Genomic DNA, 16,036 nt, shown 5'->3' with positions numbered 1-16,036 from the left:
CCTAGGTGTGGTGAGGTGCCTCTCTTCACGCTTTATTACAGTATTGCTTTTTTTGTTTATTTCACTGGAGCACCCCGCAGTGACGGTTAAAAGGGGTACTCCGCTGCTCAGCGTTTGGAACAAACTGTTCCGAGCGCTGGAGCCGGCACTGGGAGCTTGTGATGTCATAGCCCTGCCCCCTCATGGTGTCTTGCCCTGCCCCCTCAATGCCAGTCTAATGCTGAGCAGCAGACTACCCCCTTTAACACAAACAAATCGGCTAATATCAGGACAACGTCGTAGTGACCAAAGTACTACTGCAGGTTATGGTGGGTTTACTTACAGAAGCCGAGGGCTAGGGAAGCTTATGGCTGAAGTCCTGCACTGTCAGGATGTTGGGAAAGTTCGCCAGCGCTACTGAACACGCCAGCGTTGGTGAAAAATCTTCGGCCCCTTCAAACATAGATAGCTGTACAGAAATGTATCGAAATTCACAAATAATGTATTGACATTCTATACATGTCTGTACTGCTATCCAAATCATCTTGTTTAGAAATCTATTTGTGGGTTTATTTACCAAAATTGTGATATTTTGCTATAATAAACAGACTCTGATTGCTTGTTTCCCAATTGAGGGTTCTTTTTAATGCTCAACCCCCGAGCCAATATGGCTATTTAAAGGGGTTATCCAGGAATTGAAAAATAGAGTTTATTTCTTTCAAAAACTACTCCCTGTCTGTCTCCAGGTTGGGTGTGGTTCTGCAGCTCAGTTCCAAATAAGTGAATGGAGCCAAGTTTTAAAACAACATCCAACCTGGAGACAGACAGGGAGCAGTTTTTTTAAATTCCTGGATAACCCCCTTTAATATACTTTAGCCAATCCACTCCCCTACCTTGTTGTTGGTACTAGGAGCCTGTATGCATAGACGCCATAATGGCCCCACCCCTTGGTAGGCTGACTGAGATATGGTGGGTTGGGTCAGCTCCCAGTCCCCAGTAGCTTGTGCAATAGCCACTGGAGGACTTCAGCCTTAAATGGTCACTCTCATTAAAACTAATTTTTGCTATTGCACTCCTTATGGTAATTAAAAAAAATCTTTCTAATGTACTTTGTTTAAAAAGTTTTCTATGTTTTATTTAGTATTAAAAAAGCTGCCACTAGGTGTCTCCCTAATTGTCCAGAGCACATCCCCCCCCCCCCATCTTTTGCACAGACTTTGGACTCCTGCTGGCCTGGCAGAAGTCCAAATACAGGATGTGAAGTCTGTAGTGCTGAGGGGGGTGTGTGCAGCCTTAGCCAATCAGAGCTCATCTCACACTTAACTGCCGTTTGCTGTTGGTTGCATAGTAAGGGAGGAAGTTCTCTCCTTTATGGCTCCAGTTGATGTCACGCCTGCTGGGGAACGCCCCTTCCCAGTCTGTGAACCTGAACCTGAGGCTGAGCAGAAAATACAGAGCAATATCAAGGTAGAAACCTAAAACATAATAAAAATAAAGACAGGGGGTGGTTTATCATGATGGGGGCAGTGACCTGGGAGGATTATAACAGTTATCAAGTTAATGAGAGGTACTCTTTAAAGGGGTATTCCGAGATTTTTCTTATTTGAGTGTGCTACAGGGGCTGTGAAGTTAAAGGGGTACTCCGGTGAAAAACTTCATTTTTTTTTTTTTTTTTTTTTATCAACTGGTGCCAGAAAGTTAAACAGATTTGTAAATTACTTCTATTAAAAAATCTTAATCCTTCCTGTACTTATTAGCTGCTGAATACTACAGCGGAAATTCTTTTCTTTTTTAAACACAGCTGTCTGCTGACATCACGAGCACATTGCTCTCTGCTGACATCTCTGTCCATTTTAGGAACTGTCCAGAACAGCATATGTTTGCAATGGGGATTTCCTTTTACTCTTGACAGTTCCTTAAGTGGACAGAGATGTCAGCAGAGAGCACTGTGCTCGTGATTCAGCAGACAGCTCTGTGTTTCAAACGGAAAAGAATTTCCACTGTAGTATTCAGCTGCTAATGAGTACAGGAAGGATTAAGATTTTTTAATAGAAGTAATTTACAAATCTGTTTAACTTTCTGGCACCAGTTGATTTAAAAAAAAAAGTTTTTCACCGGAGTACCCCTTTAATGCTGTTCATGATATAGTCTCTGTACCTGTGGTTCATGGTGGTCTCACAATCTTACGTATTCTTTGCCCAGATGTTTAATTTAACAGCATACAAAATGAGTGTTGTTTCAGCTTTTCCAGGTTTCAATGCAGCCCCAGACACTACATCACTAGTCAGGTGATCAAAGGGAGCGTGTCTGTGCTTCTATGGGTAGAGTGGTGGCTGGATGGGAGGGATATTCTCCACAGGGCTGCAGGGAAGTGTAGTTTCAAGCACAACACATCATGGTAGAAAGCTCAGCTGTGCTGCAATGGGTGGGGTGACTGTGTGGGAGGGAGAAAAGTGACCTCACACTTACAAACAAGGAATCCTGGGAATTGTAGATGGAGTGAAGGAACTCCAACAGGAAATAGCCATTTAAAAAAAAACTATAGCAGCAGCGTTATGGTGGACTCAGCACAACAATTTATCCCCAATACAAGCACAGATCCTTCCTAAGCATGTCCATTTATGTCTGGCTAGTACATACTTAAGTCACCTTATGGTGGAGAACCCCTTTAAACTTCATCTGTAAGTAAACCTGCCATAACCTGCGGTAGTACTTTTGTCACTAGGAAATTATCCTGATATTAGCATTTGTTGTTTGTAGGGGGTCGCGTCCTTCATAGTTATGACTCCCCTATTATAGTCATTCATCAGGTTTCATCCATTTGACCTGATAAGGATATGATCTCTCTTGTATTTGATGGAGACTGCTATGTGTGTCTATATGTAAACAAGGGTGCGGGTGTATTGTAGCAACTGGGTGTAACGAAATGCAACTGAGTCTCCACGCTACTCAGTATATATCCAGTCCAGCATAAATAGCACTCGTACAACAGATGTGTTCCAAGACTTTAACACTTTTACTTCCAATACTTCTTAATACAAAGATTATTTTCCTACAGGAATAGTGTACTTGAACACAGTGCAAAATCACCCAGTGCATACTCGCCGATACGCGGTCACAGCATTACAACAGACCTCTTCGGCTCCAGCCGGAGCTCCATGTGGAATTGTCCATTAGCGCTGTGAACCTTGCTTTCTTCTGAGACCAGCGTAAGAGGCTTACCAGCCGGTGAGCCCGATTGGTGACGTTTCAGGATCCACAGGTGATTTTTGTGGATGTACCATCTACCACTATATTTATTTTATAATGATTTTAACTTTTAGATATGAATTCTCACGAGACTGAGGTCTATTTAATGTGGTGGTGGGTTATTCACGTCAGGCTTGAGAAAGGGAGTGATCCTGAAACGTCGCCAATCAGGCTCACCGGCTGGTAAGCCTCTTACGCTGGTCTCAGAAGAAAGCAAGGTTCACAGCACTAATAGACATTTCCACATGGAGCTCCGGCTGGAGCCGAAGAGGTCTGTTGTAATGCTGTGACCGCGTATCGGCGAGTATGCACTGGGTGATTTTGCACTGTGTTCAAGTACACTATTCCTGTATGAAAATAATCTTTGTATTAAGAAGTATTGGAAGTAAAAGTGTTAAAGGAGTAGTACAGTGGTGACTCAGTGGTTTACAACTTATCCCCTATCTTAAGGATAGGGGATAAGTTGCAGATCGCGGGGGGTCCGACCCCTGGGGCCCCCCGCGATCTCCTGTACGGAGCCCCGACAGCCCGCGGGAAGGGGGCGTGTCGACCTCGGCACGAAGCGGCGGCCGACACGCCCCCTCAATACAACTCTATGGCAGAGCCGAAGCGCTGCCTTCGGCAATCTCCGGCTCTGCCATAGAGATGTATTGAGGGGGCGTGTCGGCCGCGGGGGTCGACACCCGCTATCTCGGCGGAGAGCCGGGGCCCCGTACAGAGAGATCGCGGGGGCCCCAGCGGTTGGACCCCCCGCGATCTCAAACTTATCCCCTATTCTTAGGATAGGGGATAAGTTTTTCACCACTGGACTACCCCTTTAAAGTCTTGGAACACATCTGTTGTAAGAATTCTATTTATGCTGGAATGTGTATCTGTGTGTATATATATATATATATATATATATATATATATATATATATATAAAGCAAAAATAAACAGTGGCACACCAAGTGAAAAAAAAGAAAGCTGATTTATTTAAAAAAAAAAACGTGTTAGGCAACGTTTCAGCTGGCTCACCCAGCCATTTTCAAGCAACAAATGACTCTCAGTGTAAGGTATATATAGGGTATACAATCATTAAGATCCAATACATTAATTAGTGTACAAAAGTGTATAAAAGTACATAAATAACAATAAATATAACAATAGTGAAGTGTTAAAGACGTATATATACAAGGGATATACAATCACAAGAGCTAATCTTGTTCCCAAACGTATCAGCGTTAGCAGTATACAGTGTAAAATATTAATTACATAATAGTAGTGCCCAGGTGAAGATTAAATTCATAATTAACTGGGCGGAGAGATGAGTCCACTCACCAGGAATGTACACAAGAAGCGCCACGAGGACGCCATTGCCAGGGGAGACAGCACACGCCGTTATGCTGGAGCCGGAAGCTGCGGCTCTGTCAGGGAATCACATGACCTTGCGGGTAGAGCGATGTAGTGCATGCGACCTACATAAACATACACATCGTCTGCCATCTTTGTTGTGGGCACACCCATCCACATCGTTAAAGAGAGCACAGCAATCTTCAGTGTGCAATCGAGCGCAAGGTGTAGCCAGGCAATAGGCGGATTGCCGTCTCAGTCTGGCAAACCTATACCTCCTACTGTCCTGGGCACCAGTTGCCCTGATGTCACCGGGTTTCGGGGGTGCTGTTGGCACAATGTGAAGAAGTGCATCCTCTTTCCTTGGATGTAATTCGGGTGGCTTTCATACATATTGATGGCTTCATGATGTAATGCATCTTTGGGATACAAATTCTATTGTGAAGGCGTGTACTGTTCCAAATAAAAAATACAGAATAAAGTGTAGAATTCTTGAGTGAGTGAATCCCATCTTCAGTGTCCAGTAATCTAAAAATATAAAAATAGAGAAAATTCTATAAGTATATTGTCAAGATATACAGAGGGTTAGCAAGCAGGACTACAGTCAAAATGGTTATGCATTATAAATTTCATGTGTTACATGAAAATCTACATTAAGGCCAGAGGGTCTCAAAGTATTTAGTTCATAGATCCATCGTAATTCTTTACATTTCAGCATTGCCACCCCATTTGGGTATTGGTACATGATCGATTAGCATAAATTTTAAATCCTTCTCACAATGGCCATATTCCATAAAATGACTAGGGACAGGTAAATCAGTTCGTTGTTTGCGAATGGAATAACGATGCTGATTTAGTCTGGTCTTTGCATCTAGTGTGGTCTCACCCACGTATAATAAATTGCAGGAGCATTGCAAGATATATATAACGTGGTTCGAATTACAAGTAAGATAGTATCGATTTGTATACCTTTTGCCAGTGTTTGGATGAATAAATTCTTTTCCCTTCATCATGAAGGGGCAATTCACGCAGGTGCAACATGGAAAGGAGCCCTTGTTGGCTACTGTCAGATATCTTTGTTTAGATTTCTCAAAGGACACATCAGATTTCACTAATCTATCCTTTAGGTTCACTGCCCTACGGTAAGACATAAGTGGGGGGTTACTTAATTCGGGGATGTGTGAAGGCCAAGTGCTTAAGATGTGCCAATGTTTTCTAACACTGTGTGCAATTTTCGGGGATGCCTCAGAGTAAGTGGTTACAAAAGCAATCCTATTGCCTTGTTTTTTTTACTGTGTTAGTCTGGAGTAAACTGTATCTATCTAGAGTTCACACCTTATCCTTACATGTGGTTACCAATGTTCGGGGATACCCTCTGTTGGTGAAGTTGGTGCACATGCGATCTAGAGCAGGACTAACATTATCCTCATTACTCACGATTCTTTTTGCCCGCATCATCTGGCTCATCGGAAGTGACCGTAGCATACTGCGTGAATGTTGACTATCATACCGAAGTATTGAATTAACGTCTGTCGGTTTGGTGTAAATATCAGTTGTGAGTATCCGGTCACCTATACTAATAGTGGTGTCTAAGAATTGTACACTAGTATTGGAGAAGGTCAGTGTAAATTGAATACTGGTCATCAAGGAATTCAGAAAGTCATGAAATGCGTGAAGTTGGTCAACTGAACCAGTCCAGATAAGTAGAATGTCGTCTATGTATCTCCACCACTTCAGCACATGGCTGAAGTGGGGAGATACATAGATCATTGTTTCTTCCATATGGGCCACGAACAAATTGGCGTAAGTGGGCGCCACGTTCGTGCCCATTGCTGTGCCATTGGTTTGGATGTAAAATGCGTCATTAAATGCAAAGTAATTTTTAGTCAGCACAGTTTCGAGTAATTCATTGATCAAGGAGCATTTGTCAGGACTCAAGTAATTTTCTATAAAGGACTTAACAGCCTGTACACCCCCACCATGTGGGATAGAGGTGTACAGGCTTACAATGTCAAAAGATGCTACTATCGTGCCTTCTGGAATAGTCAGTGTGTCTATTTTAGTCAGTAGGTCCCCAGTGTCACGGATATAAGATCTAGCTGTATAAACGTACGGTCTCAGTATCTTGTCCAAAAAAATTGAAATATGACTAGTCAAAGACTCCCGGCCAGACACAATTGGGGTCGCATAAGGTCTTATGAATTTTAGGCAATAAATAGAGTTGTGGAGTGATGGGATGTTTAACAATCAGGTAGTCAAATAAAGATTTATCAATCAATTTTCTCTCAAATGCTGTACGTACTGTCTGCTCAATCTCACGACCCAGTCGCCATTTGGGGTCTGAGCTGAGAGGTGAATAAGTATTGATATCATTCAGTTGTCTATTTGCTTCCTGAATGTATTTAGATCGATCCATGACCACAACCGCACCTCCTTTGTCCGCAGGTTTGACAATGAGGTTGTGGTCATGGATCAATCCATTAAGTGCCTCTAATTGGTTGTGTGTCATATTAGGGTGTGATAATGATGTCACCTCACGCTTCAATTTCTCCATGTCTTTTTTAACCATGGTATAAAAGGTATCAATTAAAGGAGGTTACATTTGGTGTAAAATCACTCGGAGATCTAATCCCCAAACCTGAAAACTGAAATGCATTGGTATCTTGGGACTCGACTGTATGACACACATCACTCTCAGATTTAGTAGAGAACCATAGTTTCAGCTTGAGCTTTCTGACCAATTGTTGTAGGTCTAGCTCAAGCTGGAACCATTCTGGCATTTGTGCAGGGCAAAAATTAAGTCCTTTAGCAGGTAAATTCAATTGATCATCAGTAAGTTTAGTGGATGAAATATTTACCACTAGTTCTTCGTTATTTTTCTTGGTGGGTTCTGTTTGGACGTCACGTTCTTGTTGTTGGTCATGGTTCGCTGTCCCCTGGTGCGGATGACTCCATTTGTGTCTCCGCCCTCTATATATATATATATATATATATATATATATATATATATATACTATTTATTTATATATACATTTACATTATATATATATATATATATACACATACACACACACACACACATACATTTCTTCCCTAGGTTCCGAGATTTGGAACATACCCCTATAGGGTTATTTATCAGTGTAGGCTATGAAATAGCGGGTATACTTTTGTGCAATATATCACGTTGTTCAGCTATATACACATTTATCCTTATGGTTCCCCTGGGACGTCCTCTCGCATATATGGATTGATGTATTAGACCTATACTAAAGGCCAGGTTTGATAGGTTAAATAGGTTTTTATGCTACTAATTGCGAATACACCTTTTCCTGTTTATTTATTGTGAATTTTATTGTATATCTTTTAAATGAGTTTTATATTTGGCACCTCTATCTATAATTTTGTCATTACAAAGTACAATTGTTCCCACAAAAAGCAAACTCTCATATGGCCCTGTAGATGAAACATAAGAATTATGTTTCTTAAAAGGAGAGAAAAAAGAAATTAAAATGCAAAAATGTAAGTTACCTGGGTCGGTAAGTGGTTAAGGGTATTACTTAAAAATAAAATCTTTTTTATTATCTGCAGATGACTGCACCAGGAAATCAGAGGAGAATCTTATATCTTCAGATTATAAAGCAGATGATGATATCACACAAGATACATATGAAGAACATTCCATTATCCCATGGCAAAATAAGGAGAAGCTATTTTCATGTTCAGAATGTGGAAAATGTTTTACTGAGAAATCATCTCTTGTGAATCATCAAAGTACTCACACAGAAGAGAAGCCATTTTCATGTTCAGAATGTGGGAGATGTTTTACTGAGAAATCATCTCTTGTGAATCATCAAAGAACTCACACAGGGGAGAGGCCATTTTCGTGTTTAGAATGTGGGAGATGTTTTACTCACAAATCAGATCTTGTCAAACATCAAAGATTTCACACAGGGGCGAAGCAGTTTTCTTGTTCAGAATGTGGAAAACATTTTACTCAGAAACAATATCTTGTTACACATCAAAGAACTCACACAGGAGAGAAGCCATTTTCATGTTCAGAATGTGGAAAATGTTTTACTAAGAAATCATCTCTTGTTACACATCAAAAAATTCACACAGGGGAGAAGCCATTTTCATGTCCAGAATGTGGAAAATGTTTTTCTGAGAAATCATCTCTTGTTACACATCAAAAAACTCACACAGGAGAGAAGCCATTTTCATGTTCAGAATGTGGAAAATGTTTTGTTAAGAAATCATCTGTTGTTGAACATCAAAAAATTCACACAGGGGAGAAGCCATTTTCATGTCCTGAATGTGGGAGATGTTTTACTTTGAAATCATCCCTTGTTACACATCTAAGAACTCACACAGGAGAGAAGCCATTTTCCTGTGCAGAATGTGGGAGCTATTTTACTCTGAAATCATCTCTTGTTAAACATCAAAGAATTCACACAGGAGAGAAGCCATTTTCATGTTCAGAATGTGGGAAATGTTTTTCTCAGAAATCACACCTTGTTATACATCAAAAAAACCACACAAGAGAGAAGCAATTTTCATGTGAAAAATGTGGAAAATGTTATACTCAGCAATCATCTCTTATCAAACATCAAATTAGTCACACAAAGGAAAAGCCATTTTCATGTGAAAAATGTGGAAAATGTTTTACTCTAAATGTAATTCTTGTTGAACATGAAAGAACTCACACAGAAGAGCCATTTTCATGTTCAGAATGTGGGAAATGTTTTGCCCAGAAATCGCATCTTGTTAAACATAAAAAAAATCACACAAGAGAAAAGCCATTTTCCTGTTCACAATGTAAGAAATGTTTTATATATGAATCACATCTTGTAGCACATCAAGTAATTCACACAAGAGAGAAGCAGCCATTTCCATGTTTAGAATGTGGAAGAATTTTTACTCACAAATCAGGTCTTGATAAACATCAAATACATCACACAGGAGAGAAGCCATTTTCATGTGCAGAATGTGGGAAATGTTTCACTGAGAAATCAATACTTATGAGACATATGAGAGTTCACACAGGAGAGAGACCATTTCCATGTGCAGAATGTGGGAAATGTTTTACTGATAAATCAATACTTATGAGACATCTAAGAATTCACACAGGAGAAAGGCCATTTTCATGTTCAGAATGTGGAATGAATTTTACTCAGAAACCACATCTTGTTAAACATCAAATAACTCACACAGGCATGAAGCCATTTACATGTTCAGAATGTGGGAAATGTTTTACTGAGAAATCAAATCTTATCAAACATCTAAGAATTCACACAGGAGAGAAGACAATTACGAGCAATAAATGATGCAGATAACAAATCTATATATTAACCATGTACATAGGATATCTGACATTTATACATATATCATATACTGCATCTCCAAACTTGTTCCCAATTGTTAATAAAAGTTTTCTTTTAGAACGTAGTCACCGATCCAGCGATGTCATCACTATAGTTTACATGGTAGGAAAAGAGTGTGATATATGGTTGTGATATTCACTGCTCCTCATGGAGAAGACCCAACAGGCATAATCCATGGGGAGCTGCTACTGGAGACCCAAACACCTCAGAGAGAAGGGACTTATTCCAGTGATGAAGAATTCCAGGACATGACCAGATTAGAGACACAAAATCACTTCTATCTTCTGGCTTCTAGGACATTCTGCAGTGACACCTTCAGAGGTAGGTGAAGGGACCTCCGTTTGCCATCTTGGCTGATCTTATCCCCAGGGTTTGCCATTAGAAAGCCACATTGCCTCAGGTGCCGTGATCAGTATTGACCATGACATCTGAGGTGTTAAAGGCAGGTGAGAAGTGTCTGGCTCAGTGAAAGCTTTGACCATGTCCTGCTCTGCCACGGACCTGCCTGCTCAGCAAAATGCTGGCCAAGACAGGACACCACTGTGGACCGGCTGTGTGGGCAGGCCCTGCTCCGATGCGTTGTCTTGGAATTGGGAAGAAGAGACAAGCAGTGGGGGATTGGAGGTCACCAGACTGGAAACTATGACTGGAACAGGGTAGGTGAGTGTTGTTTGTTTAAAAAGCCCCCCACCCCCACCTTCTCCCCCAGAGGCAACATGTTAACCCTTAAAGGACATCGGACATAAATGTACCTTCTGATGCGCTAGGGCTTAATACACGAGGATGTATATTTATGTCCATTGCACAGGAGCTATGCTCCCTTCATACACGGCAGGTCCTGGCTGCATGACTGTTGGGAGAAAATCATCCAGAATGGTGGACAAAAGTCTCCTCACCTGCCTCCACCGCTCTCCCGGGGTCTTCTCTGGTCTGCCTTCCAGCAGACCAGAGAAGTAGATCACCAATAATGCTGATCAGTGCTATGCCTATGTATAATACTGAACAGTATTAGCAATCTAAAGATCTATATACATGTTAAAAAAGAAGTAAAAAAAGAAAAACTTCCAATTGCCCCTTTTTCCCATTTTACCCAAAAAAGTTAATAAAAATGAATTCCCATATTTGGTATCGCTGCGTGCATAAATTTCCGATGATATTGTATGCTGAACGGTGTAAACATTTTTTAAAAAGTCAAAAATTGCTGCTTTTCTGTTACATCACATTCCCAAAAATTTTATAAAAAGGAGTCAAATATATGCAAAAGTGGTACAAAAAATAAAATACAGATTGCGGAGCAAAAAATGAGCCTCATACAGCCCCGTATATGGAAAAATGATAAAGATATAGGGGTCGGAATGGGGCGATTATAAACATACAAAAAAAAAGTTTAGAGTTTTTTTTTTTTTAAGCAGTATAATAAAAGAAATGAGAATCATTTTAATCGTATTGACCCACAGAATAAAAAGAACGTGTCATGAAAATGAAACATTCCAAAATTTGCAATATTATGATTTTCTTTTCAATTTCCCCACACAAATAAAAACATTTTTTTTTTGTTTGGCCGTACATTTTATGTTTAAAATTTGTGATTTCATTAAAAAGTTCAACTGGTCACACAAAAACAATAAACCATCCTCAATACCTTGCTACTCAATTTACAAATTAATAATAACATAATACTGGTAAATACAAATAAATAATAACAATACTGGTAAGTACAAGTAAATAATAAACATAATACTGGTAAATACAAATAAATAATAAACATAATACTGGTAAATATAATAACCATAATACTGGTAAATACAAGTAAATAATAAACATAATACTGGTAAATACAAATAAATAATAAACATAATACTGGTAAATATAATAACCATAATACTGGTAAATACAATTAAATTATAACAATAATACTGGTAAATACAAATAAATAATAAATATAATATTGATAAATATGTGATATCCCAGTACAGGACATGGTCCCGCACTACACTTAGGCCCTGTCAGGTTGAGTCCCTCAGTGACCTGGGGGCTCTCCTGCAGTGTCTCCTCTGCTGTTACTATAGTGTCATTTATTGTCATGGGATTGTAGTCAGTGTATTCATGTATAGCTAGTCTAAAGGACCTGTGAGAGGTCATATGTTATCACATGATGTTACCCAGGGGGCACCAGTTTAACACATGACCCGCAGCTTGACCAGTGGGCTTTGGCTCAGCCCCCCTCTATATAAGGGGCGGTCATTACAATTCTCTCTCTTCCATCACTTTACTGAGACCAGAAAACACCAGAGATCTCAGTGCTAGTGTCCAGTACCTGGAAGGCCTCAAATGTACAGTCATTCCAGTAAGTCCAGTCTATGTCTGCTGTCACTATCTACAGTCCTGTCAAGCCTAAAGTCTATTACAAGTATAATTGGTCCCAGCAAGCTGCGAGGTCCTTCTGTGTTCCTGGTCACCTCTCTGGGATTCTGGCCTAGATGTGAAGATAATAACACCTATCTGACCTCAGTAAAGCCTCCGTTAAGCCATAACTCGGTTGTGGACTCTCCTTTCACTGCCTAGCCATACCGTTCATGTGGTTCCGGTACCCAAAAACCACTCTGACATCACAAACAGTAGGGTTTAATAACACCTTGCCCCTGGGGTTAATAACATCTTGCCCCATCCACCTACACCCCGTGGTCCCACCATCACCGTGGGTCACCACATTCTTGGCGTCAAAAACAGGATACGGTGTGTGCCTTAACCACCAAGTCAAGTCACCGTTATCAAGTTAAGGGTGTGTGCCATAAGCAAAGTACTGCAAGTCCCCCCCCGTCCCGCCAGTCTGAACTGTGCCCAAGTGAAAAATCACATGCAGTTGAGAAAAAGTGTACGCCACGAGATTGTACGGGACTGTGTTACTAAAGTGTGTTTTTTCTGTGGCGTGGATAAAGTAGTGGGAGAGGTGAAGGAGAGACTGTTAATTGTTATTGCCCAGTGTGTGGAGTCAGTACCGGAAGAGGTTAAACACTCCGATGTTTCCCACTCATGGGAACGGTCACAGCTCCGCCCAGTCAGTCCCCAGTGGTGACGCCTCTTCAGTGTGCAAGCCGGAACTAAAGATCCACCCCGTGTTGCAAGGGGGGGGGGGGAAGACTTTGCCAACCGGACCAAACAGGAAGTTCCCTGGGCTCAGCCATATTGAAGGTTCCGGCGGCTGCGTCCGGCTCAGTGGAATCCTCCGCAACAAGTCTCCGGTAGCGGTCAATGTTAACCCCTCAGTGCCCAAGTAAGTCCACGGGCACTTGCTGCATAGTAGGGGGCACACTACCTGGAGGGTTCTTGCTAATCAAAAGTTAACCCGCTGCAGTCTATTGCCAAGCATCTTAAAGAGACAGCGCACTCAAGTGACGGTGCACTCAAATCCTCTTAAAGCAATAGCGCACTCTCTTCTTAAAGCGACAGCGTACTCAAATCTTCTTAAAGTGGACAGTACACTCAATGAGATCGACAACATGTTAGCACCTAGCTTTAGAGTGGCTCGGTGAAAGTGCCCCTCCATCACCAGCAGCGGGAACATCTACTACACCAGCGGTAGGGGTCCTTCCGGTCCCACTTGCAGTCCATGTCAATCAGGTGGGTACCCCAGCAACAGCACCAGTATTTCTGGGGAACCCTGTCCTCCCTACCTACAACGGAGACCCCTTCACCCTGAGGGATTTCAAGGAGAATATTCAGAGCTTGTTTGTCTTTTACTCTCTCCCCCCTAATCAACAGATCCCGTTGCTCACAGGACAACTACAAGGACCAGCACTTGAGGAAGTCCGCACCTAGCCTGCCTCCGAGAAGGCGACGGTAGAACAGATCTTCAAGGGGTTATATCAGGTATTTGAGTCACACTCGCCGACGGAGGTACGCCTCCGGTTGTACGAGAGGCGACAGAAACCAGGTGAGACTTTGAGAGCTTACGCAGTAGCCTTACAAAATGCCCTAGAGACTGTTCAAAAGCTAGACGGTAGTACCCCCGATCAGGGTACCAAAGTATTGATGGACAGGATTATTGATGGGGTTCATAATAAATGGGACAAAGTTCAGTTGAGGATGTTAGCGGTACAAAACCCCAATTTGTCCTTCTCTGCTTTTAAGAGACTGGCTATTCAGGTTATAGAGTCCGGGACTGAGTCGGAAGAGAGTTATGCCCCTATGCCAGGACCCCTTGGTACGGCAGCTGGCCTCATGCCACCGCCTCAGCATCCAATACCCTACCAGCCTCCACAGCCTCAGAATTTAAGAGTGTCAAACAGGACATTGAACAATTGACTCAGGATGTGAAGGTACTTGCCAGTCAGGCCGCTCAGGCCAACAGTGAGCCGCCCCTACCTAAGAGACCTGTATCTGCTCCTGCCCCTCGTCAAGCTAACTCCCGCAGTAATCCGCCCATAGGCCCCCAGGGACTCAAAGGGCCTTTTGCACCTATTGCAACAAACCTGGACATTGGAAAGTACAATGTTGGGGTTTAAACGGATTTCCCCTGAGGTCGCGGACCGGCCCTCAGGAAAGCAGATATCGGGTCCCAACCCAGTACAATGTAAGTCAGGACTCTCATTATACGTTGCCCCCTGCCCCTATGTAAAAGTCGTTGTAGAGGGTATCCAGTAGGAGGCGTTAATAGATACGGGGCGCAAGTGTCCACTATATCTAAAGGCATGTTTTACAAGTATTGTAATGCTAATCTGTTGTGTAAAGGAGTTACAATTGTTTAGTCTTGAGAAGAGACGTTTAAGGGGGGATATGATAAACGTATATAAGTATATAAATGGCCCATACAAAAAATATGGAGAAAAACTGTTCCAGGTTAAAAAACCCCGCCCCCCCCCCCCCCTCCCAAAGGACGAGGGGGCACTCCCTCCGTCTGGAGAAGAAAAGGTTTAGTCTAAAGGGGTGACACGCCTTCTTTACCATAAGAACTGTGAATTTATGGAACAGTCTACCTCAGGAACTGGTCACAGCAGGAACAATTAATAGCTTTAAATCAGGGTTAGATACATTCCTGGAACAAAATAACATCAATGCTTATGCAGAATTACAGTGTACAGATACAGCTCAGCTACATGTACATTACACATATACAGCTCTACTGTGTACACATACAGCTCAGCTACATGCACATTACACATATACAGCTCTACTGTGTACACATACAGCTCAGCTACATGTACATTATACATATACAGCTCAGCTACATGTACATTACACATATACAGCTCTACTGTGTACACATACAGCTCAGCTACATGTACATTACACATATACAGCTCTACTGTGTACACATACAGCTCAGCTACATGTACATTATACATATACAGCTCAGCTACATGTACATTACACATATACAGCTCTACTGTGTACACATACAGCTCAGCTACATGTACATTACACATATACAGCTCTACTGTGTACACATACAGCTCAGCTACATGTACATTATACATATACAGCTCAGCTACATGTACATTACACATATACAGCTCTACTGTGTACACATACAGCTCAGCTACATGTACATTATACATATACAGCTCAGCTACATGTACATTACACATATACAGCTCTACTGTGTACACATACAGCTCAGCTACATGCACATTACACATATACAGCTCTACTGTGTACACATACAGCTCAGCTACATGCACATTACACATATACAGCACTACTGTGTACACATACAGCTCAGCTACATGTACATTACACATATACACCTCTACTGTGTACACATACAGCTCAGCTACATGTACATTACACATATACAGCTCTACTGTGTACACATACAGCTCAGCTACATGTACATTACACATATACAGCTCTACTGTGTACACATACAGCTCAGGTACATGCACATTACACATATACAGCTCTACTGTGTACACATACAGCTCAGCTACATGCACATTACACATATACAGCACTACTGTGTACACATACAGCTCAGCTACATGTACATTACACATATACAGCTCTACTGTGTACACATACAGCTCAGCTACATGCACATTACACATATACAGCTCTACTGTGTACACATACAGCTCAGCTACATGCACATTACA

General features: G+C 41.6%; 1 protein-coding gene across 1 annotated transcript in view; it reads left to right on the top strand.

Annotated features, from left to right (window-relative positions):
* LOC130299212 (oocyte zinc finger protein XlCOF7.1-like) overlaps window positions 1–14,666 on the top strand; it is a 73,659-nt gene extending 58,993 nt beyond the window's left edge. Inside the window, exon 9 of the mRNA XM_056551410.1 lies at window positions 8,149–14,666. Coding sequence (XP_056407385.1) covers window positions 8,149–9,884 — 1,736 coding nt within the window. The 3' untranslated portion in view covers window positions 9,885–14,666. The remainder of the gene's footprint in view (window positions 1–8,148) is intronic.
* The last annotated feature ends 1,370 nt before the right edge of the window (window positions 14,667–16,036 follow it).

The sequence above is a fragment of the Hyla sarda genome, chromosome 1, assembly GCF_029499605.1.
Source record: "Hyla sarda isolate aHylSar1 chromosome 1, aHylSar1.hap1, whole genome shotgun sequence".
NCBI classification, from domain to species: Eukaryota; Metazoa; Chordata; class Amphibia; order Anura; family Hylidae; genus Hyla; species Hyla sarda.
The sequence above is the reverse complement of the archived record's forward strand: the minus strand, read 5'-3'. Positions and strand labels throughout refer to the sequence as shown.